Source organism: Anomaloglossus baeobatrachus, chromosome 4 (genome assembly GCF_048569485.1).
Source record: "Anomaloglossus baeobatrachus isolate aAnoBae1 chromosome 4, aAnoBae1.hap1, whole genome shotgun sequence".
Classification (NCBI taxonomy): domain Eukaryota; kingdom Metazoa; phylum Chordata; class Amphibia; order Anura; family Aromobatidae; genus Anomaloglossus; species Anomaloglossus baeobatrachus.
Window position 1 is genome coordinate 278,702,716 of NC_134356.1, and position 27,648 is coordinate 278,730,363.

The following is a 27,648-nucleotide window of genomic DNA, read 5'->3' on the forward strand; positions in this document are numbered from 1 at the left end:
TCACACTTGTGAGAGACTCGTGCAAGTCTTGTATCACATCACCAGACATGGCCTACAGCTCTCCTGACAGGAGCATCTCAGCTGCATAGACATACATGCAGCTGACCCGCTCCTGTCAGGAGAGTGTGTGTGGCCATGCCGGGTGATGCGATGCGAGTCTCTCGCAAGTGTGACTCCAGCCTTACTATCTAGATAGGTAGTAGTGCTTGAAATGGATACAGGTAATTTATCACAGAATCATATGCTTGACCTATAGGGTAATAGTGTCTAACCCCCTGCTCACTGCAGGATTCACTAAACCATGTCAGAAAAAGGTCTGTCCAGCCTCTCTTTGGAGACTTCCATTGAAGAACTCACCACCTCTTAAGGCAGCCTTATCCATTCATTGATCATTCTCAGAAACTCTCATATCGAATCTGCATCTTCTCCCTTATAGTTTAATTCCATTGCTTTTTTAGGGTGTCCACGTGCAAATGAGAATAAGGATGATTCCTCTACACTGACATCCCTTCACACATTTGTAGACAGCTATTATGCTTTTTTACAAGCTAAGTATTCCCAGATCCTATAACTGTTCCTCATAGAACAATTTGCAGTCCTTCCACCAGCCCGTTAGCTCTTCTCTGAACTTGCTCCAGACATCACTTTCACCAATTGCTATAATCCCTTTTATAAAATGAAGGCATCCAATACTATCCTCCAGCACATGCCCACGATTATGGCACCTGGTCTCAAGTGACTTTATGCCATGTAGTCAATAAGCATCCACTTCTCTTACTTCCTTTGGATGCATCGAACATTCAGAGGCTGTCCGAGAAGCAGCAGCTCTCACTTCTTCAGGTGTCCAAAAGAAATGAGTGAAAAGGCCACATGGCATAACAACGTCACGCAAGACCAAACGCTGTCACCAGGAAGGAAGCAGTATAGGCTGTTTGTATTTTAAAGGGGAGGAATAGATTGAGTAGGGGGTTGTCTATGTAGTATGCAACCCATATCAGATTTCTCAAGGCTACTAGGACTGCTTTAATGTGACAATGCGACTCTTGGGGCTAGAAAAGTTGGTACCAAGGAGTTTGATTATATTTAAAAAATAAAAAAATACCCAAATTAAATATTTACATTTTAAAGTTTATTTACAATGAGTTTGAGGGGAAAAAAAATACCATCAAAAACTGTACAGACATCAAAATAGTTTATCTACATATCCTTAGACTGATCATCTTCTTCAAGTTTCTTGATCTCATTTTTCAAACAGTTAATGTTTTCCCGGCTGGCTTTTAATCGCTCCTTCAACTCAGATATTTCAAAACTTGTCTTCTTCTTGGCAGCTTCTAATTTCTCTCTTGTTTTAGATTCTAGTTCTGTGACTAAAATAGCAACAAATAATGCATTTAGATCACCAAAACCAAGTTAAACTAACAAAAAGAAAAATAATGAATACATGAGGTTTGTCATGAAAGCGTTTTCCCACCGCTATTTATTAAGAAAAGTCAACATATAGGGGGATGGAAAATAAATTGCTTTTCTAAAATACTTTTTTTTTTTGAGGCCCCTTTCACACATCAGTGATTTGAGGTATGTATGATGTTCATTTTCATACATACCAGAGATACTGACATACGCAGACCCATTATAATCAATGGGTCTGCACACACATCAGTGTTTTCACAAGGACCGCGTGCCGTGTGTTTCGCTCAGAGACAAGTCAGTTTTCCTCCGGCAGCACACTGATGTGATCCATGTGACAAATGTGAGAAAACAAGCGTCTCTGAAATAAAATTGATTTTCTATATACTCACCTGTCTCCAGCGCTGCCGTCACTTGCATCCAGGTCCGCTCATTATGCTCATGAATATGCACCGCGGACCCAGAAGCAGAGGCGCTGGAGACATCAGCACCAGGGACAGGTGAGTAAAAAGTTCCTGCTCTCTGTGTACTATCACAGATAGCACACAGTGAACACTAGTGTGCCAAAATCATGGCACACAGTTGGGCCGTATGCATCTTCAACATGGGCGTGCAAAACGCCTTAACCTGTGCCTCTTCTGTAAGTGCATCTCTGTATGGGTCACATATCTCTTTCATGACATTCAGACAACTCGTCTGGTCTTGCTGCCGATCTGGTCATCAGATGAAATGAGAAGATCATATCAGTGATTGAGTGGCAGCCCTGCATCAAAGATTAACAGAATGTCCAAGAGTGCATGCTCAAATGTCAAACTTTACTCTCCACTGCATTGATCCTTCCGATACTTTGGAGCATCGGCCCCTTCAGACAAGTGAGCCACACTGAGATGCGCTCAAACGCAGCACACGTAAAAGTATATTTAGAAAAGCGTTTAAGAGGCACTAGGACACAAGGTAAGGGGTTAAATAGTGTACTGAAAAACCCCTTTAATATACTTATACAATTAAAGGGGTGGTCCACCCATTTTTTTTTTTCCCCCAATGATTTTCACTTACCATTGTCTGCATCTTCTTCAATAGCCTCTATTTCCATTTCTGGCACTGAGCGGCGCTATCCTGCACGCTCAGTGCCGGTCACATGACCCCCTGGAGCTGTGGCCGCCGGCATCCTCTGACGTCCCGGCATTTCCGGGCTCTCAAACAAGACGGGTACGTCACAGGATGCCGGCGCCACTCACAGTGACTGACAGGGCTGTGGGCGGTGACTACCGCACGTCACAGCACAGCATCGAGGGGAGGAGCCGGAGAACTTTACTGTGGAGCGGTGAAAGCAGACGCTTACCAGCATTCAGCTGTGGCAGGTACGGGCTCCAGTGTGGAGTACAGGGGGGGTTTCCTCCACTGAAATCCCCCCTGTCACGCAAGTATCTGATCACACTGTCCACCCGCCCGCTCTGCTCAGCTGTCAGGAGAACGGGCGGTGTCGGCAGTGTGATCATATACTCCCACCAGCAGCACAGCTGCATGGGACCAATCTGCTCCACTCTGTCACCTGCACTACAAGTCCCAGAGTGGAGACAGTGACATGCTCTGCTCTGACACATAGTTTGCTGCATGTCACTATCTGTCTCCACTATGGGACTTGTAGTGCAGGTGACCGGATGATACATGTCACTGTCTCCACTCTGTGATTTCTGCTGCATACTACCAACTGTATACACTCTCACCTGCACAACAAGTCCCACAGTGGAGACAGTGACATGCAGCACACTATGTGTCAGAGCAGAGCATGTCACTGTCTCCACTATGGGACTTGTAGTGCAGGTGAGAGTGTTGGTACTATGCAGCAGAAATCACAGAGAGGGGCAGTTAGTGACATGTATCATCCGGTCACCTGCACTACAAGTCCCAGAGTGGAGACAGTGACATGTAGCACAGAAAGACCAAAGGATAAAAGCTCTATACCATGATTAGGCAGTGCACACAGGAAGGAGGGGAGGGAACTGTTGTGGTGGAGATCTGAGGGGAGGGAACAGTCAGAATGGGTTGGGAGATAGATTGCTAGTTACTGCAAAGGATTATGGAAGTTGTAGTAACTGAACACAGGAAGTTGAGAGAGATTAACTCCATCAGAGCTGGAGCCAGAAATGAAGATGTTATGCTAGACCATGATAAAAGATAATATTGGTAAAATAACGCGATAGATGTGTTTAGAGGCACATAATAGCAAGATTTATCAAAAAAAAAACCAAAAACAGTTTTGGTAACTGGACAACTTCTTTAAGTAAAACTTACATTCTGTTTCATGTTTATATGCTCCAAGGGTTAACTGGCGGGATGTAGTTAAAAGCTGCTGCATCATAGCTGTAGGATCTTGGAAGATCTATGGTAATAAAACAGTTATTTTTAGGAGTAGACAACAAAAAAAAAAAATAAAATAGGATTTGCTCATATGCGGACCACAAATTGCATATAACTAGACAACGAGCGCTCAAGAGTGTGAACCCAAGCAGATTCCTAACAGTGAATTTGTTACACAGGGTTCAACATGGTATAATCCCTGGCAAAGAAGGGAATTTTGTTTACTTACCGTAAATTCCTTTTCTTCTAGCTCTAATTGGGAGACCCAGACAATTGGGTGTATAGGCTATGCCTCCGGAGGCCGCACAAAGTACTACACTTAAAAGTGTTAGGCCCCTCCCCTTCTGCCAATACACCCCCCGTGCTCCCACGGGCTGCTCAGTTTTGGTGCAAAAGCAAGAAGGAGGAAAAAATAATTATAAACTGGTTTAACTTCAATCCGAAGGAAACTCTGAGAACTGAAACCATTCAACATGAACAACATGTGTACACAAAAAAAAAGGGGCGGGTGCTGGGTCTCCCAATTAGAGCTAGAAGAAAAGGAATTTACGGTAAGTAAACAAAATTCCCTTCTTTTTCGCTCTATTGGGAGACCCAGACAATTGGGACGTCCAAAAGCAGTCCCTGGGTGGGTAAAATAATACCTCGTAAGAGAGCCGTAAAACGGCCCTTTCCTACAGGTGGGCAACCGCCGCCTGAAGGACTCGTCCACCTAGGCTGGCATCCGCCGCAGCATAGGTATGCACCTGATAGTGCTTCGTGAAAGTGTGCAGGCTCGACCAGGTAGCCGCCTGACACACCTGTTGAGCCGCAGCCTGGTGCCTCAAAGCCCAGGACGCTCCCACGGCTCTGGTAGAATGGGCCTTCAGCCCTGAGGGAACCGGAAGCCCAGCCGAACGGTAAGCTTCGATAATTGGCTCCTTGATCCACCGAGCCAGGGTTGATTTGGAAGCCTGTGACCCTTTACGCTGGCCAGCGACAAGGACAAAGAGTGCATCCGAGCGGCGCAGGGGCGCCGTACGAGAAATGTAGAGTCTGAGTGCTCTCACCAGATCTAACAAGTGCAAATCCTTTTCACATTGGTGAACTGGATGAGGATAAATAGAGGGTAAGGAAATATCCTGATTGAGATGAAAGGGGGATACCACCTTAGGGAGAAACTCCGGAACCGGACGTAGAACCACCTTGTCCTGGTGAAAAACCAGAAAAGGGGCTTTGCACGACAACGTTGCTAGCTCAGACACTCTCCGAAGTGAAGTGACTGCTACTAGAAAAACCACTTTCTGCGAAAGGCGTGAGAGAGAAATATCTCTCATTGGCTCGAATGGTGGTTTCTGAAGAACCATCAGCACCCTGTTTAGATCCCAGGGTTCTAACGGCCGCTTGTAAGGTGGAACGATGTGACAAACTCCCTGCAGGAACGTGCGTACCTGTGGAAGTCTAGCTAGGCGCTTCTGGAAAAACACAGAGAGCGCTGAAACTTGTCCCTTAAGGGAACCGAGCGACAAACCCTTTTCCCGTCCAGATTGAAGGAAGGACAGAAAAGTAGGTAATGCAAATGGCCAGGGAGAAAAACCCTGAGCAGAGCACCACGACAGGAAAATTTTCCACGTCCTGTGATAAATCTTGGCGGACGTTGGTTTCCTAGCCTGTCTCATAGTGGCAATGACTTCTTGAGATAACCCTGAAGACGCTAGGATCCAGGACTCAATGGCCACACAGTCAGGTTGAGGGCCGCAGAATTCAGATGGAAAAAACGGCCCTTGAGACAGCAAGTCTGGTCGGTCTGGTAGTGCCCACGGTTGGCCGACCGTGAGATGCCACAGATCCGGGTACCACGACCTCCTCGGCCAGTCTGGAGCGACGAGGATGGCGCGGCGGCAGTCGGCCCTGATCTTGCGTAACACTCTGGGCAACAGTGCCAGCGGAGGAAACACATAAGGGAGCTGAAACTGCGACCGATCCTGAACTAAGGCGTCTGCCGCCAGAGCTCTGGGATCTTGAGACCGTGCCATGAACGTTGGTACCTTGTTGTTGTGCCGGGACGCCATGAGGTCGACGTCCGGCACCCCCCAGCGGCAACAGATCTCCTGAAACACGTCCGGGTGAAGGGACCATTCCCCTGCGTCCATGCCCTGGCGACTGAGATAATCTGCTTCCCAGTTTTCCACGCCTGGGATGTGAACTGCGGATATGGTGGAGGCCGTGGCTTCCACCCACATCAAAATCCGCCGGACTTCCTGGAAGGCTTGTCGACTGCGTGTGCCGCCTTGGTGGTTGATGTATGCCACCGCTGTAGATTTGTCCGACTGAATTCGGATCTGCTTGCCTTCCAGCCACTGCTGGAATGCTTTCAGGGCAAGATACACTGCCCGAATTTCCAGAACATTGATCTGAAGCGAGGACTCTTGCCGGGTCCACGTACCCTGAGTCCTGTGGTGGAGAAAAAACCGCTCCCCACCCTGACAGACTTGCGTCCGTCGTGACTACTTCCCAGGATGGGGGTAGGAAGGATTTCCCCTTCGACAATGAAGTGGGAAGAAGCCACCACCGAAGGGAAGCTTTGGTCGCCTGAGAGAGGGAGACGGTCCTGTCGAGGGACGTCGGCTTCCTGTCCCATTTGCGTAGGATGTCCCATTGAAGAGGACGCAGGTGAAACTGCGCGAAAGGGACTGCTTCCATTGCTGCCACCATCTTCCCCAGGAAGTGCATGAGGCGCCTCAAGGGGTGTGACTGGCCTTGAAGGAGAGATTGTACCCCTGTCTGTAGTGACCGCTGCTTGATCAGCGGAAGCTTCACTATCGCTGAGAGGGTATGAAACTCCATGCCAATGTATGTGAGCGATTGGGCCGGTGTCAGATTTGACTTTGGAAAATTGATGATCCACCCGAAACTCTGGAGAGTCTCCAGGGTAGCGTCGAGGCTGTGTTGGCATGCCTCTAGAGAGGGTGCCTTGATCAACAGATCGTCCAAGTACGGGATCACCGAGTGACCCTGAGAATGGAGGACCGCTACTACAGTAGCCATAACCTTGGTGAAAACCCGTGGGGCTGTTGCCAGGCCGAATGGCAGTGCCACGAACTGCAGGTGTTCGTTTCCTATGGCGAAGCGCAAGAAGCGCTGGTGCTCTGGGGCAATCGGAACGTGGAGATAAGCATCTTTGATATCGATCGATGCAAGGAAATCTCCTTGGGACATTGAGGCGATGACGGAGCGAAGGGATTCCATCCAGAACCGCCTGGTCTTTACGTGTTTGTTGAGAAGTTTCAGGTCTAGGACAGGACGGAAAGACCTGTCCTTCTTTGGGACCACAAACAAGTTGGAGTAAAAACCGTGGCCCTGTTGATGAAGAGGAACAGGGACCACCACTCCTTCTGCCTTCAGAGTGCCCAGCGCCTGCAGAAGAGCCTCGGCTCTCTCGGGAGGCGGAGAAGACCTGAAGAATCGAGTCGGGGGACGAGAGATGAACTCTATCTTGTAACCGTGAGACAGAATGTCTCTCACCCAGCGGTCTTTTATTTGTGGCAGCCAGGTGTCGCAAAAGCGGGAGAGCCTGCCACCGACCGAGGATGCTACTAGAGGAGGTAGAAGTCATGAGGCAGCCGCTTTGTTAGCGGTGCTCCCAATGGCCTTTTTAGGACGTGACTTAGACCGCCATGCATCAGAGTTCCTTTGTTCTTTCTGAGACCTTTTGGACGAGGAGAATTGGGACCTGCCCGCGCCCCGAAAGGACCGAAACCTCGACTGCCCTCTCCTCTGTTGGGAGAGGTTCTGCTTGGGCTGGGGTAAGGATGTATCCTTTCCCTTGGATTGTTTGATGATTTCATCCAGGCGCTCGCCAAAGAGCCTGTCGCCAGAAATTGGCAAACCGGTTAAACGCTTTTTTGGAAGCGGAATCTGCCTTCCACTCCCGTAGCCACAAGGCCCTGCGGACTACTACCGAATTGGCGGTCGCAACTGCCGTACGGCTCACAGAGTCCAGGACAGCATTCATAGCGTAAGACGCAATTGCCGAGGTCTGGGAGGTAATGGAAGCCACTTGTGGCGCGGCCGCTTCAATTTTCGCTTGACCTGCTGATATAGCTTGTAGCGCCCATACGGCTGCGAATGCTGGGGCAAAAGAAGCTCCGATAGCTTCATAGATGGATTTCATCCAGAGCTCCATCTGCCTGTCAGTGGCCTCTTTAAAGCGAGGCCCCATCTTCCACTGCAAGTATGGATCTAGCCGCCAGTCTGGAGATTGGAGGATCCACTTTGGGACATTGAATCCAACCTTTAACCACTTCCGGGGGAAAAGGATAACGTGTATCCTTAAGGCGCTTAGAGAAACGCTTATCCGGACAAGCATGGTGATTCTGGATTGCCTCTCTGAAATCAGAGTGGTCTAGAAACATACTCTGTGTACGCTTGGGGAACCTGAAGCGAAATTTCTCCTGCTGAGAATCAGACTCCTCCGCCGGAGAGGCTGAGGGAAGAATATCCAGCAACTGATGAATGGATGCAATAAGATCATTCACTATGGCGTCCCCGTCTGGAGAATTAAGATTGAGAGCGCTCCCAGGATCAGAATCCTGATCAGCTGTTTCCGCATCATCAACCAGAGAATCCCCCCGCTGAGACCCTAAACAATATGATGTCGAGGGAAATTCTAAGCGGGCTCGCTTAGACGATCTGGGGCTAGGTTCTAAGTCCGAACCCTCCGTCTGGGATGTATGAGATACCCCGTGAGGACATTGTTGGTCCAACTGAGGGGGGTCAGGGAACAATGATTCAACAGAGTCCCTTTGCTGAGATACCGGCCTGGACTGCAAGGCTTCTAGTATCTTAGCCATAGTCTCAGAGAGTTGATCCTTAAAGGCTGCAAACTCAGTCCCCGTCACCTGGACAGTGTCAACAGGTGGCTCCCCCTGGGCCCCTCTTAGCAGAGGATCCGGCTGAGGAAGTGTCACAGGGGTCGAACACTGTACACAATGAGGGTCAGTGGAACCTGCCTGTAGCTGGGTCTTACATGCGGCGCAGGCAACATAATAAGCCTGTGTTTTGGCACCCCTGCCTTTTATGGGCGCCATGCTATAGTTTTCCCTGAGTAACACAATAGGGTATATAGCCAGAAAGAACTGTGCTCATACAGTGTAAATTATATACAGTACACAAATAATGTACCCATACAATACAGCACCATGGGGCTAGCACCACATGTGCTGTTTACCAGCCGCCTAAGCGGTTGTGAGGCCACCAGAGACCGTGTCTGGGTCTCCCATGAATATGTCCCTCTCTGCAGCGTTGGTGGAGCTGACAGGAATGGCTGCGGCGTCCTGACGAGCTGAGGAAGCTGTGGGCGTGGCCTAGAAAGAGCGCGAAACGGGCGCTCATACTGTGTACAGTGAGGGGAGTGGAGCATGTAAATCATACTCCAGCCCTCATTGCTGCTCGCTCCGTGCAGCGTCCCGCCCTTCCCCTGCCTGTCAGGGCTGAGGGCGGGAGAAAAAAAAAAGGGAAACTAGGCCGCAATGAAGCCGGGGACTGTAGTAATAAACGCGGCCGCCGTAAAAGCGCGGTCGCGTGAAAGTCCCCGGCGAACTACAAGTCCCAGCCGCGCCGCAGTGTCCCGTGGCAACGGCGGTCAGTGCGGTAGCCCTTACATATAAACACACTCAGCGACGCTGAGTGTGTAATGGCACATATAGACCCGGTCAGCGCCGCGGTCCCCGGTGCACTAGCACACCCAGCAAAGCTGAGGTGATGCCGTGCGCGGTCCCCATAGGGATACAGAGTACCTTTAAGATGCAGGGCCATGTCCCTGAACGGTATCGGCTCCTATCCATCAGGCTCCACAGGAGTTGTGGATGAAGCCCGGTCTCAGTGCCTGGAGACCGATAAGATCCCACTTCACCCAGAGCCCTAAGGGGGATGGGGAAGGAAAAACAGCATGTGGGCTCGAGCCGCCGTACCCGCAATGGATACCTCAACCTTAACAACACCGCCGACAAAAGTGGGGTGAGAAGGGAGCATGCTGGGGGCCCTATATGGGCCCACTTTTCTTCCATCCGACCTAGTCAGCAGCTGCTGCTGACTAATCTGTGGAGCTGTGCTGTGCGTGTCTGACCTCCTTCGCACAAAGCAAAAAACTGAGCAGCCCGTGGGAGCACGGGGGGTGTATTGGCAGAAGGGGAGGGGCCTAACACTTTTAAGTGTAGTACTTTGTGCGGCCTCCGGAGGCATAGCCTATACACCCAATTGTCTGGGTCTCCCAATAGAGCGAAAAAGAAATTACAATACATCTCCTTGATGGAAAGAAAAGCAGAAGCCAATTCAAACACAGAATGAGACGAGGCGAAAGTGGCATGACACGAGCAGATTATTACTTCCTAGGTCCCAAGAAGTGAAACCTCATAAGCAGGTTTAATCTCTTTGGAACACCACCTTACATGGCATGAGTAATTGAAACCCATTCGGATCAAATGTACCTTTGTGGGTGAAAGGCTGTTCCTAGAATGCTTGTCTACTGCTAGACCAATAACAGCACACTCTAAGCCAGTGCTGGGCAAAGTGCTCCTGTGGGCCACATTCGGTCCTCTGTTCCAGTACAGCCCATGGATTAAGGCAGCCAAAGGGCTGAAAACAGGGGGCAGCACTATGACCTCTGCCACCTGGCCACCGCCTAATGTCACGGCTATGTGCATCCTCAGGATGCAGATAGTAAATATATGGGTGGAGGAAGTGCCGCCGGCTCCTTCTTTCACCAGTGTACAAGACAGCAGACACAATTGCATCACATCAGCGCATCTGCTGTGCGGAGGATCAGTGCAACAGAGAGCCAGGGGAATGGGAGAGAGGTATGTGTATGAGTTCACGCTGTCCACAGGGACCTGACACTGTATATAGAGGGGCCATATGGATGGGGGCAGGACACACGCTGTATATAAGAGCATGTGTGTAGGCTCACATGGTATATGCAGTGGGGGAGGGGTAAAAAAAAAAAAGTATTTAGTCAGCCACTAATTGTGCAAGTTCTCCCACTTAAAAAGATGGGAGGTCTGAATGACATCATAGGTAGACCACAACTATGTGACAAAATAAGAAGAAAAAAAAAAAAAAAAAAAAAAAACCAAGAAAATACCCTTGTCTGATTTTGCAAGGTTATTTTTTGCAAATTATGGTGGAAAATAGGTATTTGGTCAATAAAAGTTCATATGAATATTTTGTTAGATATCCTTTGTTGGCAATGACCGAGGTCAAACTTTTTCTGCAAGTTTTCATAAGGTTGGCACACACTGTTGGTGGTATGTTGGCCCATTCCTCCATGTAGCTCTCCTCTAGAGCAGTGATGTTTTGGGCCTGTCGCTGGGCAACACAAACTTTCAACTCCCTCTAAAGGTTTTCTATGGGGTTGAGATCTGTAGACTGGCTAGGCCACTCCAGGACCTTCATATGCTTCTTACGAAGCCACTCCTTCGTTGCCATCATGTTCAAAGACCCAGCCACGTTTCATCTTCAATGCCGTTTCTGATGGAAGGAGGTTTGCACTCAAAATCTGACGATACATGGTCCCATTCATTCTTTCATGTACACAGATCAGTCGTCCTGGTCTCTTTGCAGAGAAACAGCCTCAAAGCATGATGTTTCCACCACCATGCTTCACAGTAGGTATGGTGTTCTTTGGATGCAACTCAGCATTCTGTCTCCTCCAAACACGACAAGTTGTGTTTCTACCAAACAGCTCTACTTTGGTTTCAGGAGACCATATGACATTCTCCCAATACTCTTCTGGATAATCCAAATACTATCTAGCCAACTTCAGACAGGCCCGGACATGTACTAGCTTAAGCAGGGGAACACGTCTGGCACTGCAGGATCTGAGTCCCTGACGGCGTAGTGTGTTACTGATGGTAGCCTTTGTTACGGTAGTCCCAGCTCTATGCAGGTCATTCACTAGGTCCCCCCCCCCGTGTGGTTCTGGGATTTTTGCTCACAATTCTTGTGATCATTTTGACCCCAGAGGGTGAGATCTTGCGTGGAGCCCCAGATGGAGGGAGATTATCAGTGGTCTTGAATGTCTTCCATTTTCTTATATTATTGCTCCGACAGTTTATTTCATCACACAAAGCTGCTTGCCTATTGCAGATTCAGTCTTCCCAGCCTGGTGTGCAAGGCTACAATATTTGTTTCTGGTGTCCTTCGACAGCTCTTTGGTCTTCACCATAGTGGAGGATGGAGTATGACTGTTTGAGGTTGTGGACAGGTGTCTTTTATACTGATAAGTTTAAACAGGTGCCATTACTACAGGTAATGAGTAGAGGACAGAGGAGCCTCTTTAAGAAGAGGTTACAGGTCTGTGAGAGCCAGATCTTGCATCTTTCTTAGGTGACCAAATACTTATTTTCCACCATAATTTGCAAAAATAAAAAAAAAAGCCTTGGCCAATCAGATGTGATTTTCTGGATCCATTTTCTGATTTTGTCTCTCATAGTTGTGGTTTACCTATGATGTCAATTACAGGCCTCTCATCTTACTTGTTAAAACTTGCACAATTGGTGGCTGACTAAATTCCTTTTTTCCCCACTGTGGGGGGGGGGGGGGGGGGGGAGGGGGGGATCTTAGGGGCTCCTGCTGTATATAGAGGGATATCCGCATACTTAATTCTGCTCAATATTAAGCAATACAATTAATATATTATTATTATAGTAATATATTAATACAGCACTGAGCAGAATTAATTTCAGCTTATTGGTTCGGCCTCCACACAAGTCATGGTTTCATGTGGCCCCTCAGGAAAATTATTTGCCCACCCCTGCCCTATGCTATTATCACTCTAGTGCATGTTAGGTCTCCTATATTGACAGGAAGGTTTCTTACCATTTCATCATAAAACTCTGAAACAACAGTCTTCTTTCCAAGCATGGCATTTGTGTCTGACTGAAACAACTTTAGCAAATGATACAAAGTGACCTGAACAGAAGAAAAAAAAATAATTTAACCAGAAAACATGTACAGTTGTAAGACACATAACAGGCCCCCAAATGACTATTTACAAAAATCAAATATCTTCAGAAGAAGGGAATTTTGTTACTTACCGTAAATTCCTTTTCTTCTAGCTCTTATTGGGAGACCCAGACGATTGGGGTATAGCTACTGCCCTCTGGAGGCCACACAAAGCACTACATTAAAAGTGCAAGGCCCCTCCCCCTCTGGCTATACCCCCCCCGTGGTATCACGGGTTCTCCAGTTTTAGTGCCAAAGCAAGAAGGAGGAAGCCAATAACTGGTTTAAACAAATTAACTCCGAATAACATCGGAGAACTGAAAAACCGTTCAACATGAACAACATGTGTACCCGCAAACAAAAAAAAACATCCCGAAGGACAACAGGGCGGGTGCTGGGTCTCCCAATAAGAGCTAGAAGAAAAGGAATTTACGGTAAGTAACAAAATTCCCTTCTTCTTCAGCGCTCTATTGGGAGACCCAGACGATTGGGACGTCCAAAAGCTGTCCCTGGGTGGGTAAAGAAATACCTCATGTTAGAGCTGCAAAACAGCCCTCCCCTACGGGGGTGTCACTGCCGCCTGCAGGACTCTTCTACCTAAGCTGGCATCCGCCGAAGCATAGGTATGCACCTGATAATGCTTGGTGAAAGTGTGCAGACTGGACCAGGTAGCTGCCTGGCACACCTGTTGAGCCGAAGCCTGGTGACGTAATGCCCAGGACGCACCCACGGCTCTGGTTGAGTGGGCTTTTAGCCCTGAAGGAACCGGAAGCCCCGCAGAACGGTAGGCCTCTAGAATTGGTTCTTTGATCCATCGAGCCAGGGTGGCTTTAGAAGCCTGCAACCCCTTGCGCGGACCAGCGACAAGGACAAAAAGTGCATCGGCACGGCGCATGGGCGCCGTGCGGGAAATGTAGATTCTGAGTGCTCTCACCAGATCTAGCAAACGTAAGTCCTATTCATACCGGTGAACCGGATGAGGACAAAAAGAAGGCAAGGATATATCCTGATTAAGATGAAAAGAGGATACGACCTTAGGGAGAAACTCCGGAATAGGGCGCAGCACTACCTTGTCCTGGTGGAACACCAGGAAGGGAGCCTTGGATGACAGAGCTGCCAGCTCAGACACTCGCCGAAGCGATGTGATCGCAACAAGAAACGCCACTTTCTGTGACAGCCGAGAAAAGGAAACTTCCTTCAGAGGCTCGAAGGGCGGCTTCTGGAGAGCAACTAGTACCCTGTTCAGATCCCATGGATCTAACGGCCGCTTGTACGGGGGCACAATATGACAGACCCCCTGCAGGAACGTGCGCACCTTAGAAAGACGTGCTAGACGCTTCTGAAAAAACACGGATAGTGCCGAAACTTGCCCTTTAAGGGAGCTGAGCGACAAGCCCTTTTCTAACCCCGATTGCAGGAAGGAAAGAAACTTGGGCAATGCAAATGGCCAGGGAGACACTCCCTGAGCAGAGCACCAGGATAAGAAAATCTTCCACGTTCTGTGGTAGATCTTAGCCGAATTCGACTTTCTAGCTTGTCTCATTGTGGCAACGACTCCTTGAGATAATCCTGCAGATGCTAGGATCCAGGACTCAATGGCCACACAGTCAGGTTCAGGACCGCAGAATTCTGATGGAAAAACGGCCCTTGGGACAGTAAGTCTGGTCGGTCTGGCAGTGACCACGGTCGACCGATCGTGAGATGCCACAGATCCGGATACCACGACCTCCTCGGCCAGTCTGGAGCGACGAGTATGATGCGGCTGCACTCGGATCTGATCTTGCGTAGCACTCTGGGCAAGAGCGCCAGAGGCGGAAACACGTATGGGAGCTGAAACTGCGACCAATCTTGAACCAAGGCGTCTGCCGCCAGAGCTCTTTGATCGCGCGACCTCGCCATGAATGCCGGGACCTTGTTGTTGTGCCGGGATGCCATTAGGTCGACGTCCGGCACTCCCCAGCGGCGACAGATTTCCTGAAACACGTCCGGGTGAAGGGACCATTCCCCTGCGTCCATGCCCTGGCGACTGAGGAAGTCTGCTTCCCAGTTTTCTACGCCTGGGATGTGAACCGCGGATATGGTGGATGCTCTGTCCTCCACCCACATTAGAATGCGCCGGACTTCTTGGAAGGCTTGCCGACTGCGCGTCCCTCCTTGGTGGTTGATGTATGCCACCGCTGTGGAGTTGTCCGATTGGATTCGGATCTGCTTTCCTTCCAGCCACTGTTGGAAGGCCAGTAGAGCAAGATACACTGCTCTGATCTCCAGAACATTGATCTGAAGGGTGGACTCCTGCGGAGTCCACGTCCCCTGAGCCCTGTGGTGGAGAAATACTGCTCCCCACCCTGACAGACTCGCATCTGTCGTGACTACTGCCCAGGATGGGGGCAGGAAGGATCTTCCCTGAGACAATGAGGTGGGAAGGAGCCACCATTGTAGGGAGTCCTTGGCCGTCTGGGAAAGCGAGACTTTCCTGTCCAGGGACGTTGACTTCCCGTCCCATTGGCGGAGAATGTCCCATTGAAGTGGGCGCAGATGAAACTGCGCAAAGGGAACTGCTTCCATGGCTGCCACCATCTTCCCTAGGAAATGCATGAGGCGCCGCAAGGGATGCAACTGGCCCTGCAGAAGAGATTGCACCCCTGTCTGTAGTGACCGCTGCTTGTTCAGCGGAAGCTTCACTATCGCTGCTAGAGTATGAAACTCCATGCCAAGATACGTTAGTGATTGAGTCGGTGATAGGATCGACTTTGGAAAGTTGATGATCCATCCGAAAGACTGTAGGGTCTCCAGCGTAGCATTCAGGCTGCGCTGACATGCCTCTTGAGAGGGAGCTTTGACCAATAAATCGTCTAGGTAAGGGATCACCGAGTGTCCCTGAGAGTGCAAGACTGCTACCACCGCCGCCATGACCTTGGTGAAGACCCGTGGGGCTGTCGCCAGACCAAATGGCAGAGCTACGAACTGAAAATGGTCGTCTCCTATCACAAAACGTAGAAAACGGTGATGTTCTGTAGCAATTGGCACGTGGAGATAAGCATCTTTGATGTCTATTGAGGCAAGGAAGTCTCCTCTGGACATTGAGGCAATGACAGAACGCAGGGTTTCCATCCGGAACTTCCTGGCGTGCACATGTTTGTTGAGCCGTTTTAGGTCCAGAACAGGACGGAACGAGCCGTCCTTTTTTGGAACCACAAAGAGATTGGAGTAAAACCCTTGCCCTTGTTCCTGAGGAGGGACTGGGATCACCACTCCTTCCTCTCTTAGGGAGTCCACCGCCTGCAGCAGAGCATCTGCTCGGTCTGGATGTGGGGAGGTTCTGAAGAACCGAGCTGGAGGACGAGAATTGAACTCGATTCTGTACCCGCGAGACAAAATGTCCGTCACCCACCGGTCTTTGACCTGTGACATCCAAATGCCGGAAAAGCGGGAGAGCCTGCCCCCGACCGGCGATGCGGAGGGAGGGGGCTGGAAGTCATGAGGTAGCCGCTTTGGAAGTGGTACCTCCATTTGCTTTCTTGGGGCGCGTGTGAGCCCGCCACGAATCTGAGTTTCTTTGCGTCCTCTGAGTCCCTTTGGACGAGGTAAACGGTGTCTTGCCCGAACCTCGAAAAGACTGAAACCTCTGCTGCCACTTTTTCTGCTGAGGTTTGGTTGTTCTGGGTTGTGGTAAAGAGGAGTCTTTACCCTTGGACTGCTTAATGATATCAGCCAATGGCTCGCCAAACAGTCTATCTCTAGATAAAGGCAAACTGGTTAAACATTTTTTGGAACCAGCATCTGCTTTCCAGTCCTTTAACCACAAGGCTCTGCGCAAAACTACCGAATTGGCGGACGCCATTGAGGTGCGACTGGTAGATTCTAGGACCGCATTGATAGCGTAAGACGCAAACGCCGACATCTGCGTGGTAAGGTGCGCCACTTGCGGCACTGCTGGATGTATGATAGCATCCACTTTTGCTAAGCCAGCTGAAATAGCCTGGAGTGCCCATACGGCTGCGAATGCCGGAGCAAACGACGCGCCGATAGCTTCATAGACAGATTTTAACCAAAGGTCCATCTGTCTGTCATTGGCATCTTTAAGTGAAGCGCCATCCTCCACTGCAACTATGGACCTAGCTGCGAGTTTGGAAATCGGGGGGTCTACCTTTGGACACTGTGTCCAGCGCTTGACCACCTCAGGGGGGAAAGGGAACGCCTTTCTGGGTGAGCGTCGTGCTTCTGGATTGATTCTCTGAAGTCAGCGTGATCCAACAAAGCACTCAATTTACGCTTGGGATAAAGGAAACGAAACTTCTCCTGCTCCGCAGCCGCCTCTTCTGCTGAAGGGGCTGGGGGAGAAATATCCAACAGCCTATTGATGGCTGAGATAAGGTCGTTTACCATGGCATCCCCATCAGGGGTATCCAGGTTGAGAGGGGTTCCAGGAATGGATTCCTGATCACTCTCATCAGACACATCACAGGGAGACTGATTGCGCTGAGACCCTGAGCAGTGTGATGACGTCGAGGGTCTTTCCCAGCGAGCTCGCTTAGGGTGGCTGGGGCTATCATCTGAGTCATAATCCTCGGCCTGTGAAGCCGGGGACCCCCCTGTGGGCTGGATTAATTCCAAGTGAGGGGGACCTGAGGACAGAGGCCTCGCCGTGCCCAAAGACTGAGCCCCATGCATAGATTGCAAGGTTTCAAGGATTTTTGCCATAGACACAGACATATTATCAGCAAAAACTGCAAAGTCTGTCCCTGTCACCGGGACAGAACTTACAAGCGTCTCAGCCTGGGTCACTACCTCTCCTGACTCCGGCTGGCGAAGCAGCACCGGGTCGGAGCATTGCACACAATGGGGGTCATCGGAGCCTGCTGGTAGATTAGCCCCACATGCAGCACACGCAGTATACACAGCCCTAGCCTTGGCAGCCTTGCGTTTTGAGGATGGCATGTTGTTGCTTCCACAGAGGGATCTGGGAGATGCAGCCAGAAGCGACCTCACAGTGCAAGAAATACAATATCTCTATATCCTACACAGTACACCGATACACCGTGAGGCACTAGAGGGACCAGCACAGAAAAATCGCTTACCGCCCGCTTAAAAAGCGGGTGTGTGGTCGCCAGATAGCCCCTAGTCCAGGTCTCCCAGAGCCTTGCGTCCTTCCTCCAGCCAGACTGCATGTAATGGCTGCCGGCGTCCTGAGAGAGAAGGGGGGCGGGCCCTGGGCGTTCCTGGCTAAGAGCGGGAAGCCTGCTTCCCTCTGTGCCTAGTGTGAGGGCTGGAGCATGTAAATCAGGCTCCAGCCCTCGTCGCTGCTAGCGAACAGCGTCTCTCCCCTACCCTGAATGACAGGGTGGGGGCGGGAACGAATCGGAGCTGCCGGCGTCCTAGGCCCAAAAAGCCGGGGACTCAATTTATAACCGCCGCCGCCGTAAAAGCGCGGACGGCGGATCCCCGGCGCACCACAAGTCACAGCAGCGCCGCCCGGTCCAGAGGGGGTCGGCGCTGCGTTCCCATACACAAAAAATCCCCCAGTAATCTGTAGGGACACTAACTCCAACGTTGCGGTCCCCGGCGCACTACAACACCCAGCCAGCCCGGAGTGTGTCTGTGCCTGCCGGGGACACAGAGTACCTGTATGATGCAGGGCCTGTCCCTGATCGTACTCCTGCTCCGTCTCCATCAGGTTCTAATGGGTCTGTGGATGGAGCCCGGCGTCAGAGCTGAGAGGCCGGCAGGATCCCACTTCCACAGAGCCCTACCAGGGGATGTGGAAGGAAAACAGCATGTCAGGCTCCAGCCCTGTACCAGCAATAGGTACCTCAACCTTACAACACCATCCAGGGGTGAGAAGGGAGCATGCTGGGGACACTATATGTGTCCTCTTTTCTTCCATCCGAAATAGTCAGCAGCTACTGCTGACTAAAATCTGTGGAGCTATGCATGGAATGTCTGACCTCCTTCGCACACAAAGCTAAAACTGGAGAACCCGTGATACCACGGGGGGGGTATAGCCAGAGGGGGAGGGGCCTTGCACTTTTAATGTAGTGCTTTGTGTGGCCTCCAGAGGGCAGTAGCTATACCCCAATCGTCTGGGTCTCCCAATAGAGCGCTGAAGAAATAGGTGGATATGGACCAACTGGCTATTTAATACGCTCAGGCACATTCAACAAGTACTTCACCCGTCCTGATACAAAAAAAAAAAAAAAAAACACACACACACACACACACACACACACACACACACACACACACACACACAGTACCCTTTGTGTTGGCAAACATTTAAGAGCACCTTCTGTCCTTCTCTGGCTCTATAAAAACAGAGCTGTAAATCAAAGAAGGGGGAGAAGCAATTGGGATAGAAGGGAAAATTGGGAAGGTGCACCTTCCCAATCACCTTTTTTATGTAACACATTCAGTCCTCCAGTCCCAGAGACTGCAAAGTAACCTCAAAACAACATGAATCCTCCAACGAGTTTCTTTGAAGGCAAGAAGCACTTATTTATAGGCTTCATTTGTTTGTCTATAACCAAAAGATGGTATGCTAGTTTGGTTTCATCCGTCTTCAGAACATTTTACCAGGATTGTGGTTTGGCCATGTAGCTTTTAGTCACTCTTTATGCCTTTCTTTAACCATTGTCTGGAACCACGGGGTCAATGTGACCACAAGTAGATTGGTACAACCAGTGATTATTTTTTTTTTATGGTACTGGGTTAAGCAGCAGGGATCTCAAGGGTCTTTCCCTACAGAGCCTTGTTTGGTGTAGTGTGTAAGGTACAGGCCAAAACCATCCCTCAGAAGCCTGTAGGTCAGCCTGGAGTTCTTTGATCATGGCAGGCAAAGGTGATAAAATTGACTCGTGTCACTAAGGCCTCTTGAGGCCTGGTCTTTAAAAGGTGTGGATGCCAATAATGTAGACCACAACCAGATGCATGAGGATGAAATAGTAAGCTTTTCCAAGATTGATAATCCTGAGCTAAAAAAGTAGATACCAATAAAATCTCAACAGATTTGGGCACTTCCTTCATGGTAATTTTAATTTAAAGGGAACCAATCACTAGGATTTTTGTATACAAGGTAAAGCCAGTGCTATACTGGCACTATCAGTCTGATTCTCTATACACCTTTAGTGGTCAGCTCGGATGTTTAGGTTTTGAAATCCAAGAAAGTTTATAAAATCATCAGCTTCTTGAGTGACAGCAGCTGAGGATCAGATAATATCAGGGGGAATTCATAGAATTAGCATAAGCATTATACCATTGATATAATTTTTGACTTGCAGGACCTGTGCTGAGGTCATACCCATGTGACCAAAAGGGGCGGGGCATCAGCAAAAAAAGATGATACCAGGAACCAACATTTTTCTGTTGGCTGAGGCCTCACCCCTGCTGGTCACATGAGTATGACCTCAGCACAGGTCCTGCAAGTCAAAAACTAAATCGATTGTATAATACTTATGCTAATTCTAACAGGGGGAGGGGATAACTATGAATATATTATCTGCTCCTTTGCTGCTGTCACTCAAGAAGGTGAGGATTTTACAAACTTTACTTTCTTGGATTTCAGAACCTACACATCCGAGCTGACCACTACAGGTATGTACAGAATCAGCCTGATCGTGCCAGTATAGCACTGGCTTTACCTTATATACGAAAATCCTGGTGATTGTTTCCCTTTAATGCATGCATTTCTAGTCAATATTTTTCTTTCAATAATAATATTGCCCTATTTGCTAACTGCAGTCTAATTATGGCAGCAGAATGATCTGCATTTAGAATTCATTTATGTGTGGTCAAAAGTCAGGTGAGAAAAGTTAGGAGGAAGAAAGATAAGAATACGGCTTAGCTTCAAAAGTTTCATGGTCCATGCCTGGACTGCAATTTCCAAGCAGTTCTCCTGACCCAAACTAAGCCTGATGTATGCAATTGTGGGGGTTTATTTTTAACAGCAATTTAGAAAAAATAAAAAAAAAAAAACAAAACTATCATATAGCATCATGTTGTGACTAACATTACATTGAACAGAATACTTACCGGTCGTTCATTAGGATCAATAAAAAATATTTTTATGATAATCTCAAATTCACCCCATCCAGTTTCAGTAATTTCATAAGGCGGCTTAGTAACAACTACAATAGGAAAGGAAAAAAAAAAAATAAAAAAAAAAATTGTATTATAAAAATCTCTAATGTATAAGCCAGTACTCCAACCCTCTTCCACTCACCCATCCGGCTAGGGGCAAACTTTACTGTGCCCCAGTGGCACCAAATTTATTACATCATCTACGAGTCAAAGTCATATTGCTGCTGTGAACTTCAACCCTTGACGTGACAACCATTTTGCTAAGGCAACGTTTTAGTTTTTGGCATCCCTACTTACATAAAGCCATGGGGTTTTTTTATTTTTCTATTACCAATAGTATCTGGGCTTTTGTATTTTACACATAAGCTACATATTTTTTTTTTTTTTTTTAATAGTACGATTTAATGTACTACATAGTGTATTAACTCCTTCCAGAAATGTGACTGACATAAAAATTAAGAGCTGGTGTATATAGTGGGCTGAAGAGCTGAGCATGGACCATACATGGTAGGTGCCAGCTGTGTTATACACCACGTTACAAACTATTATGCAAATGCTATTTTTCTCTGATTTTCCTAAATGCTCAATGCAAATGAGTTCAAATCATCAACTGTTAAAATGTAAAAAAAAAAATAAAAAAATCCCATTTTATTGGACACACCTCACAAAGATAACAGTATTTTTAACAAAACAAAAAAAATGCAATGTTTCAAATTATTACGCACGGCAGAGTCTGTAAACTTTTATAGGTTATAAAGATTTGATTTAAGGGGTCTCATTCACTGAAATCAAAAAGCTTTTCCAATTAAAAACATGAAAGGGTTAAAGCCTAACCGTAGTTTTACTTTATTTCATAAATCAATAGTACACAAAAATAAGCAAATTTGTAATATCAGACAAATTTGCTTCTTTTTTTCAGATTTTACATGAGAATTGAGAATTTTGATAATGACTGATCAATTCTGGCATTCAGTGAAGACTTTCCCATTACTGAGATGGGAGCTGCTCCTGATGAGATCCTGTGACTTGTTACAAAGTGAGGGGTGACATCCCTTTAAGCAATAGATTTTCAGTCAGATTTAACATAACTTGCAATCTACAAGACATTAGGAATAGATTAAAGGGAACCAGTCACCACTTTTTTGTCCTATAAGCTGCGGCCACCACCACCGGGCTCTTATATACAGCATTCTAACATGTTTTATATAAGAGCCCAGGCCGCTGTGTAGAACATAAAAAACACTTTATAATATTTACCTAATCGTCGCGCGGTTGGCCATATGGGCGTCTCCGTTCTCCGATCCCGGCGCCGCCTCTTTCGGCCATCTTCGCCCTCCTTCTGAAGCCTGTGTGAATGATGCGTCTACGTCATACACACTCGCCAGTCCTGCGCAGGACCACTAGAATACTTCGATCTGCCCTGCTCAGGACCTGAATGCCGGCGAGTGTGCATGACGTCGGACGCATCATGCACCCCGGCTACAGAAGAAGGAGGACGAAGATGGTCGAAAGAGGCAGCACCGGACAACGGAGATGCCCATATGGCCCACCGCACCACCGTTAGGCAAGTATTATGAAGTGTTTTTTATGTTCTCACAGCGGCCTGGGCGCTTATATACAGTATTGTAACATGCTGTATATAAGAGCTCGGTGGTGGTGGCCGCAGCTTATAGGACAAAAAAAGTGGTGACAGGTTCCCTTTAAAGAAAACTATACCTCTTAAAGGATTTCCATAACTTTCATGCAATTTAAACTGAATTTTCTTCACGTAGGCAGACATGTCCTAAAAGTATAAAGAAATGCAACATAAGTATCTGTCCAAATTGCATTTCGGCTATACATTTTCAGTTATGGGTTTAGTACACTAAAAATATTAAGGATGCAAACCTTTAAGCATATTTTATGTAACTATTGTAAATATAGAAAGCATATGACAAAAGAAAAAAAAACAAACAAAAAACAAACTGTTACTGGTACCTCATTACGATAAGGTTTGACATAAACCGTCCACTGGTGAGTATGCCCGTCTTCTTCTCTCTTCTTACCAAAGTAACGTGCAACATTTCCATAGACAATGGGTTTTACAATTGTAACTCCCTAAATCAGGGAAAATAAAGACAATGAAAACAAGATACCAACATAGATTAGCAGTTCCCATTAAATTAAATCTGTCAGCAGGTTTTTGCTATGTAAGCTGAGGATCCTTTTGTCTGTATAGGGAAAACTATATAGGCAGGGTTTATAGATTTGTGTTGCCATGGCAACCTCATGCTCAGTAACATGGTTAGTTATATGCAGGACCATAGTAACATCTATGCCTAATGGGAGAGCAGTCCAATATCACCAGACCCTTGATACATCCACCTGGCTGTCAGGAAATTACATCAGGTGTTAAGGGGAGGAGTAAAGGGTCACATAACATATTTAAACGGGCATTAAATGTTGCTACCATGTGATGACCTAATCCACTTGCTGCACAGCACTGTCAGCCTAAGGCCTAAAAGACACGGCATGAAAATCGGTGCGAGTGGAATGCAATAAAACCATCGCATTCCACTCGGACCAATATTAGCCTGTGTGTCAGCGCACATGAGCGATTATTTTCTCAGCCCTAATTGGACTGAGAAAACAATCACAGCATGCTACGGGTGCAATGCGATCCTTGTTTCTCTCGCACCCATTCAAGTCTATGAGGCGAGAGAAAGATCGCACTGCACTCGAAGTACACCGGTGTACCGCGACTGCAGGGCGAGAATGGCAATAGCCGGCTACGGAGGAGAGAGGGCGATAAATCCCTCACTCCCCTCCGCAGCACCGGCCCGTCCCTCTTCAGTGCCGGCCCGCCCCCAGCAGTTGAGGTCCGCTCGCATGATCGGACTTCAGTCGGTGACACTCAGCTCCCGCTGTACTGCTAGCGTGAGCAGAGTGTCATGCGAGGATCGTACTAGTGCCCCCGGCCTAAAGGGTGATTTTCATTTGTTTGTTGGGTTTTTTTTACCAAGAAAACCCTTTATATGTTCCCTTGTTTGTAAAATAGAGTTCCCATTATCTGGGACTCTTATTGTCATATTTGTCTTCACTGAGGAGTCCCGCTGCACAGGTGGACGAAAAGAGTCAGGAGGATACACAATAGGAACACATAGCGGGATAGACCGCACTTTGGTACTGTCCACGTCAGGACGGGAGATACTGTACAAGGCACAAAAGGTTAAATAGTCTCCTCGCAGTCATTCTGTCCATGCTGCATATATGGACGGCCTTTCCGGAGAACCAGTACAGTGAGCTAACTATCCTGCTCTGGATCACTTTGAGCACCTTACTCACTCATTAAGGCTCTGTGCGCACTTGCCGTTTTTTTGCCGCGGATTTGCTGCATGTTTCGCTGCATGTTATGTTCATAACATCTCTGCAGTGATTCACCAGCAAAACCTATGAGGAAAAAAAATGCAGCAAAAACAATTGCATGTCACTTCTTTTCCGCACGTCGCTGCGGGATTTCACTCCATTGAATTCAATGTAATCGCGAAATCCCGCAGGGAATAACGCAGGTAGCAAATTCTGTGCGGTTCATTGCGTTTTCCTGCGTTATTCCCTCCGGTATTTCGCAGTTTACCTGCGGTAATGTTCAGCACTGCCCTGAGGTTTGCAGGGAAGTGATGTCATTATGACAGGAAGAGGAAGAAGAGCAGAGAGTGAACACAGACATAGAACACACACAGACATATAGAATACACATAGAAAGCAAACGGACATATAGAAAGAAAAAAAAAAAAAAAAAAAAAAACACGTGGGCTCCGCCGTATTTTTACCTTCCAGCCGAGGTAAGCACACAGCGGCAGCCCGGTATTCTCAGGCTGGGGAGGGCGAGGGACAGGGTTAATGCCTCCCCCTCCCGCAGCCGAGAATATCAGCCCACAGCTGCCCCGGAACTGTCGCATCCATTATGCGGCAGTACCGGAGTGTCCCCGCCTCTTCCAGATGCCGTGATGCGGTGGCAATCCAGGTAATAAGTTAAATGGCAGCGGATCGCTGCCACTAAGTCCAGGCTTGATCATGGCAGCGTCTATGAGACAGCTGGCATGATCAACCCGTAAGTAAAGTGAATAAGCGCGCACACACACACCCCGAAAAATCCTTTATTTTAAATAAAACCCAAAAAGCCCCTGGTTTACCCCTTTATTAACCCCCCCCCCCCCGAAACACACAGCTACGGCGTAATCCACGTCCTGCGATGAACATGTACCAACCCGCATGCGGCAAAACCGCGAACAATACCGCGGAAATACCGCATGCAGTTTTAGGGTGCGGTTTGCCGCAGTTTACCGTGGGTGCGGTAATCTTTCAGACCCTGCGGAATTTTCTTAAGAAAATTCCGTTTTCCAGTGCGCACAGGGCCTTATAGGTGCATCTGTTTATAATTGTGGCATAGGCTTATCTCCAGTTTTTATTTAGTGAAAATAACTTCTATTTTAATGTACATTATCAGATCCCTACTGGAATAGTGCTAACCGAAGGATAATGGAAAAGGCCAAATATAATTAGGAGCTCTATTTTTGCTTTATCAACTACAGCAAATCCTTTGAATGTGTTGATCACCAAAACCCATGGAATACCATGAAGGCAATGTGTGTGCGCCAAACCATCTGCTCAGCCTCATCCGGAAACTTTACATCCAAGCAGCAATGGTCCAGAAGGATTGATTGATAGATCTGCACTGACTTCCTGCTCAAACGTCAAAGCGAGGAAAAGGAAGCTGGCGCTGATTTGTAGCAGGGCTCACGTGTCAATCTCATTTGGGCTCAGTAAACGTGGCTCAGGCATCGCTGGAACAGAGGCCGCACTGGAGATTAGTATAAAAGTGTTTTTTATTTTTACAGGAGCAAACAAGGGGAATGAGTAGGGATTGTCCAAGTAGTGGACATCCCCTCCAAGCCTGTGGTATTCCTCACACGTCTGCTGATCTGATCAGCAGACATGTGCGGCTAACAGGCGCGGGTGGATCAGATATCAACCCCTTAGATCACACTGACAGTGCGATTTAAAGGGCCATGTAAGGATCGCGCAGTTCCGAACCGTCAGCAGCCCCGTGACCCAATCACCCAATCACAGGGCGCTAAGGTGTTGCCATGGTAGAAAGGGGTAAGCTGATGACCCGATGCTGCCATGACTCACTTCCTGTGAGAGCCGACAAAGCACTCACAGGAGATCACCAATTGGTATGATCCATTAAAAAATAAATAAAAAGCTATGGGAAAAAAAAAAAAAAAAAAAAAAAACCTAAAAAGTTCAAATCACCCCCCGTGTGCCCCATTGAAGAAGAAAAAAAAAAAAAAAAAAAAAACACATTTGGTATCACAGTGTTCAGAAGTGTCCGATTAAAATATTAAATAAATAAGGCTGCTTTCACACATCCGGTTTTTCCTGTGCGGCATAATACGGAGCTTTGCAGAAAAAAACGCAACTTTTTTTTTGCCGCCGGTTGCGTTTTTTTTTTGCATAGACTTACATTAGTGCCGTATTGTGCCGCATGGGCTTGCGTTCGGTCCGGTTTTTGCCGCATGCGGCAGATTTAGCCGATGCGGCGGCCGGATGGAACGTTGCCTGGCACATTTTTTTGTCTGGCAAAAAAAAAAACAAAACAGCCGATGTGGCGTGATTTGCAATGCATGCCTATGGTTGCCGCATGCGTTTTTTTTCACTGCGCATGCTCAGTAGCCTGCCACAAGCAGCAAAAAAAGGACAGGCCGCATGTCAAAAACGTATGCAAAGGATGCGGTATTGTCGCCGCATCCGTTGCATAGGTTTTAGAGCCGGATTGGCCGGGTCTGCTAAAACCGGAGCTGTGAAAGCAGCCTTACCCTGATTGGTACATGGCGTGGTGAGAAAAAATAAAAAGTTACAGAATCCAAAATGAAGGGTTTTTTTGGATTAAAATGCAATAACAGTAAACCCAAACATCACATCTGTGCTTGCAGCTGATGCCTCACACCACAGTTATGGGCTGGAGATGGGTCGCTATAATAATGACAATGATTTATTGGGCTTTTCTAGTGTCAGTATAATACATTGTCCGTCCATGCTTTCATGGTACCCTCTCCAGAAGCAGTGCCGCCCTGTGAGCCACCCTCCAGCCACACCGCCTTTGTTCCTATGCAGCGGCACACATGCGGACTGTGCCAGCACAAAGTCGTCTGAAGCGAGAACTAACACGTGACAGGTGCCCAGTGCCCGCACCCGGGCAGACGACACCCAGACGCAGCCTTGTGGGGGGTCAGGGCCCCTGCCAGGGCCGGCTACACCGGAGGGTCCGGGTCCCCTCACCTTAACTCTCCCGCCGGAGTCCGGCCCGAATTCAGCCATCCTCTTGAACATATTGGAGCGGGAGGCGGCCGGGGAGGGCCAGGAGCATCTCACGGACGAGTCAGCGCCGCTCGCCGCAGGAAACCACCGGACAGCGCCCAGGAGACAGCGCACACCGTCACAGGGCTGCGGCAATTTCAGCGTCACACGCCGAGAGCCGAGCGCTGATACAAACCTTCTGCGGCACTCGAAACCCTCCTATTTCATTGTGAGAATGGTACAGTCCAGCCACTAACGTGCCCGCCCACTGACTGGAGGGGAGGGGCGACGTGATGACGTACAACGTGAGGGAATGCATTGGCTGTGTGTGTTCCGGCTGTGACAGGAGTCGGGAGCTTTCCTTGTGTCTGGTCTGCGCTGCTTTCATGCTCAATGGGCTGTTGGAAATTGAGGGGTGAACGCTACATGATCGCCATGGGCAGCTATTTCTCCTGTTAGCACCAGAGTTGCTCCCTTTTTACCTTC

At 48.3% G+C, this 27,648-nt stretch overlaps 1 protein-coding gene across 1 annotated transcript; it reads right to left on the minus strand.

Annotated features, from left to right (window-relative positions):
• Positions 1 to 1,107: 1,107 nt before the first annotated feature.
• On the minus strand, positions 1,108 to 27,407 carry YEATS4 (YEATS domain containing 4). Its single transcript, XM_075342465.1, has 7 exons — positions 27,145 to 27,407; positions 22,801 to 22,920; positions 22,540 to 22,606; positions 20,776 to 20,870; positions 12,625 to 12,717; positions 3,703 to 3,790; positions 1,108 to 1,367 (listed from the first exon to the last, which is right to left on the minus strand). Exons 1-7 carry the CDS (start codon positions 27,193 to 27,195, stop codon positions 1,198 to 1,200), a joined length of 684 nt encoding a protein of 227 aa, XP_075198580.1. The 5' UTR covers positions 27,196 to 27,407; the 3' UTR covers positions 1,108 to 1,197.
• Positions 27,408 to 27,648: the final 241 nt, after the last annotated feature.

Excerpts from the sequence above, each read along its gene's own strand:
- YEATS4 (XM_075342465.1), bottom strand. The coding sequence starts at position 27,195 with ATGTTCAAGAGGATGGCTGAATTCGGGCCGGACTCCGGCGGGAGAGTT. Across the intron at positions 20,871-22,539 it reads TTATGGAAATCCTTTAAGAG|TTGTTACTAAGCCGCCTTAT; the intron begins GTATAGTTTTCT and ends TTCCTATTGTAG. Across the intron at positions 12,718-20,775 it reads TTGATCCTAATGAACGACCG|GTCACTTTGTATCATTTGCT; the intron begins GTAAGTATTCTG and ends TCTTCTGTTCAG.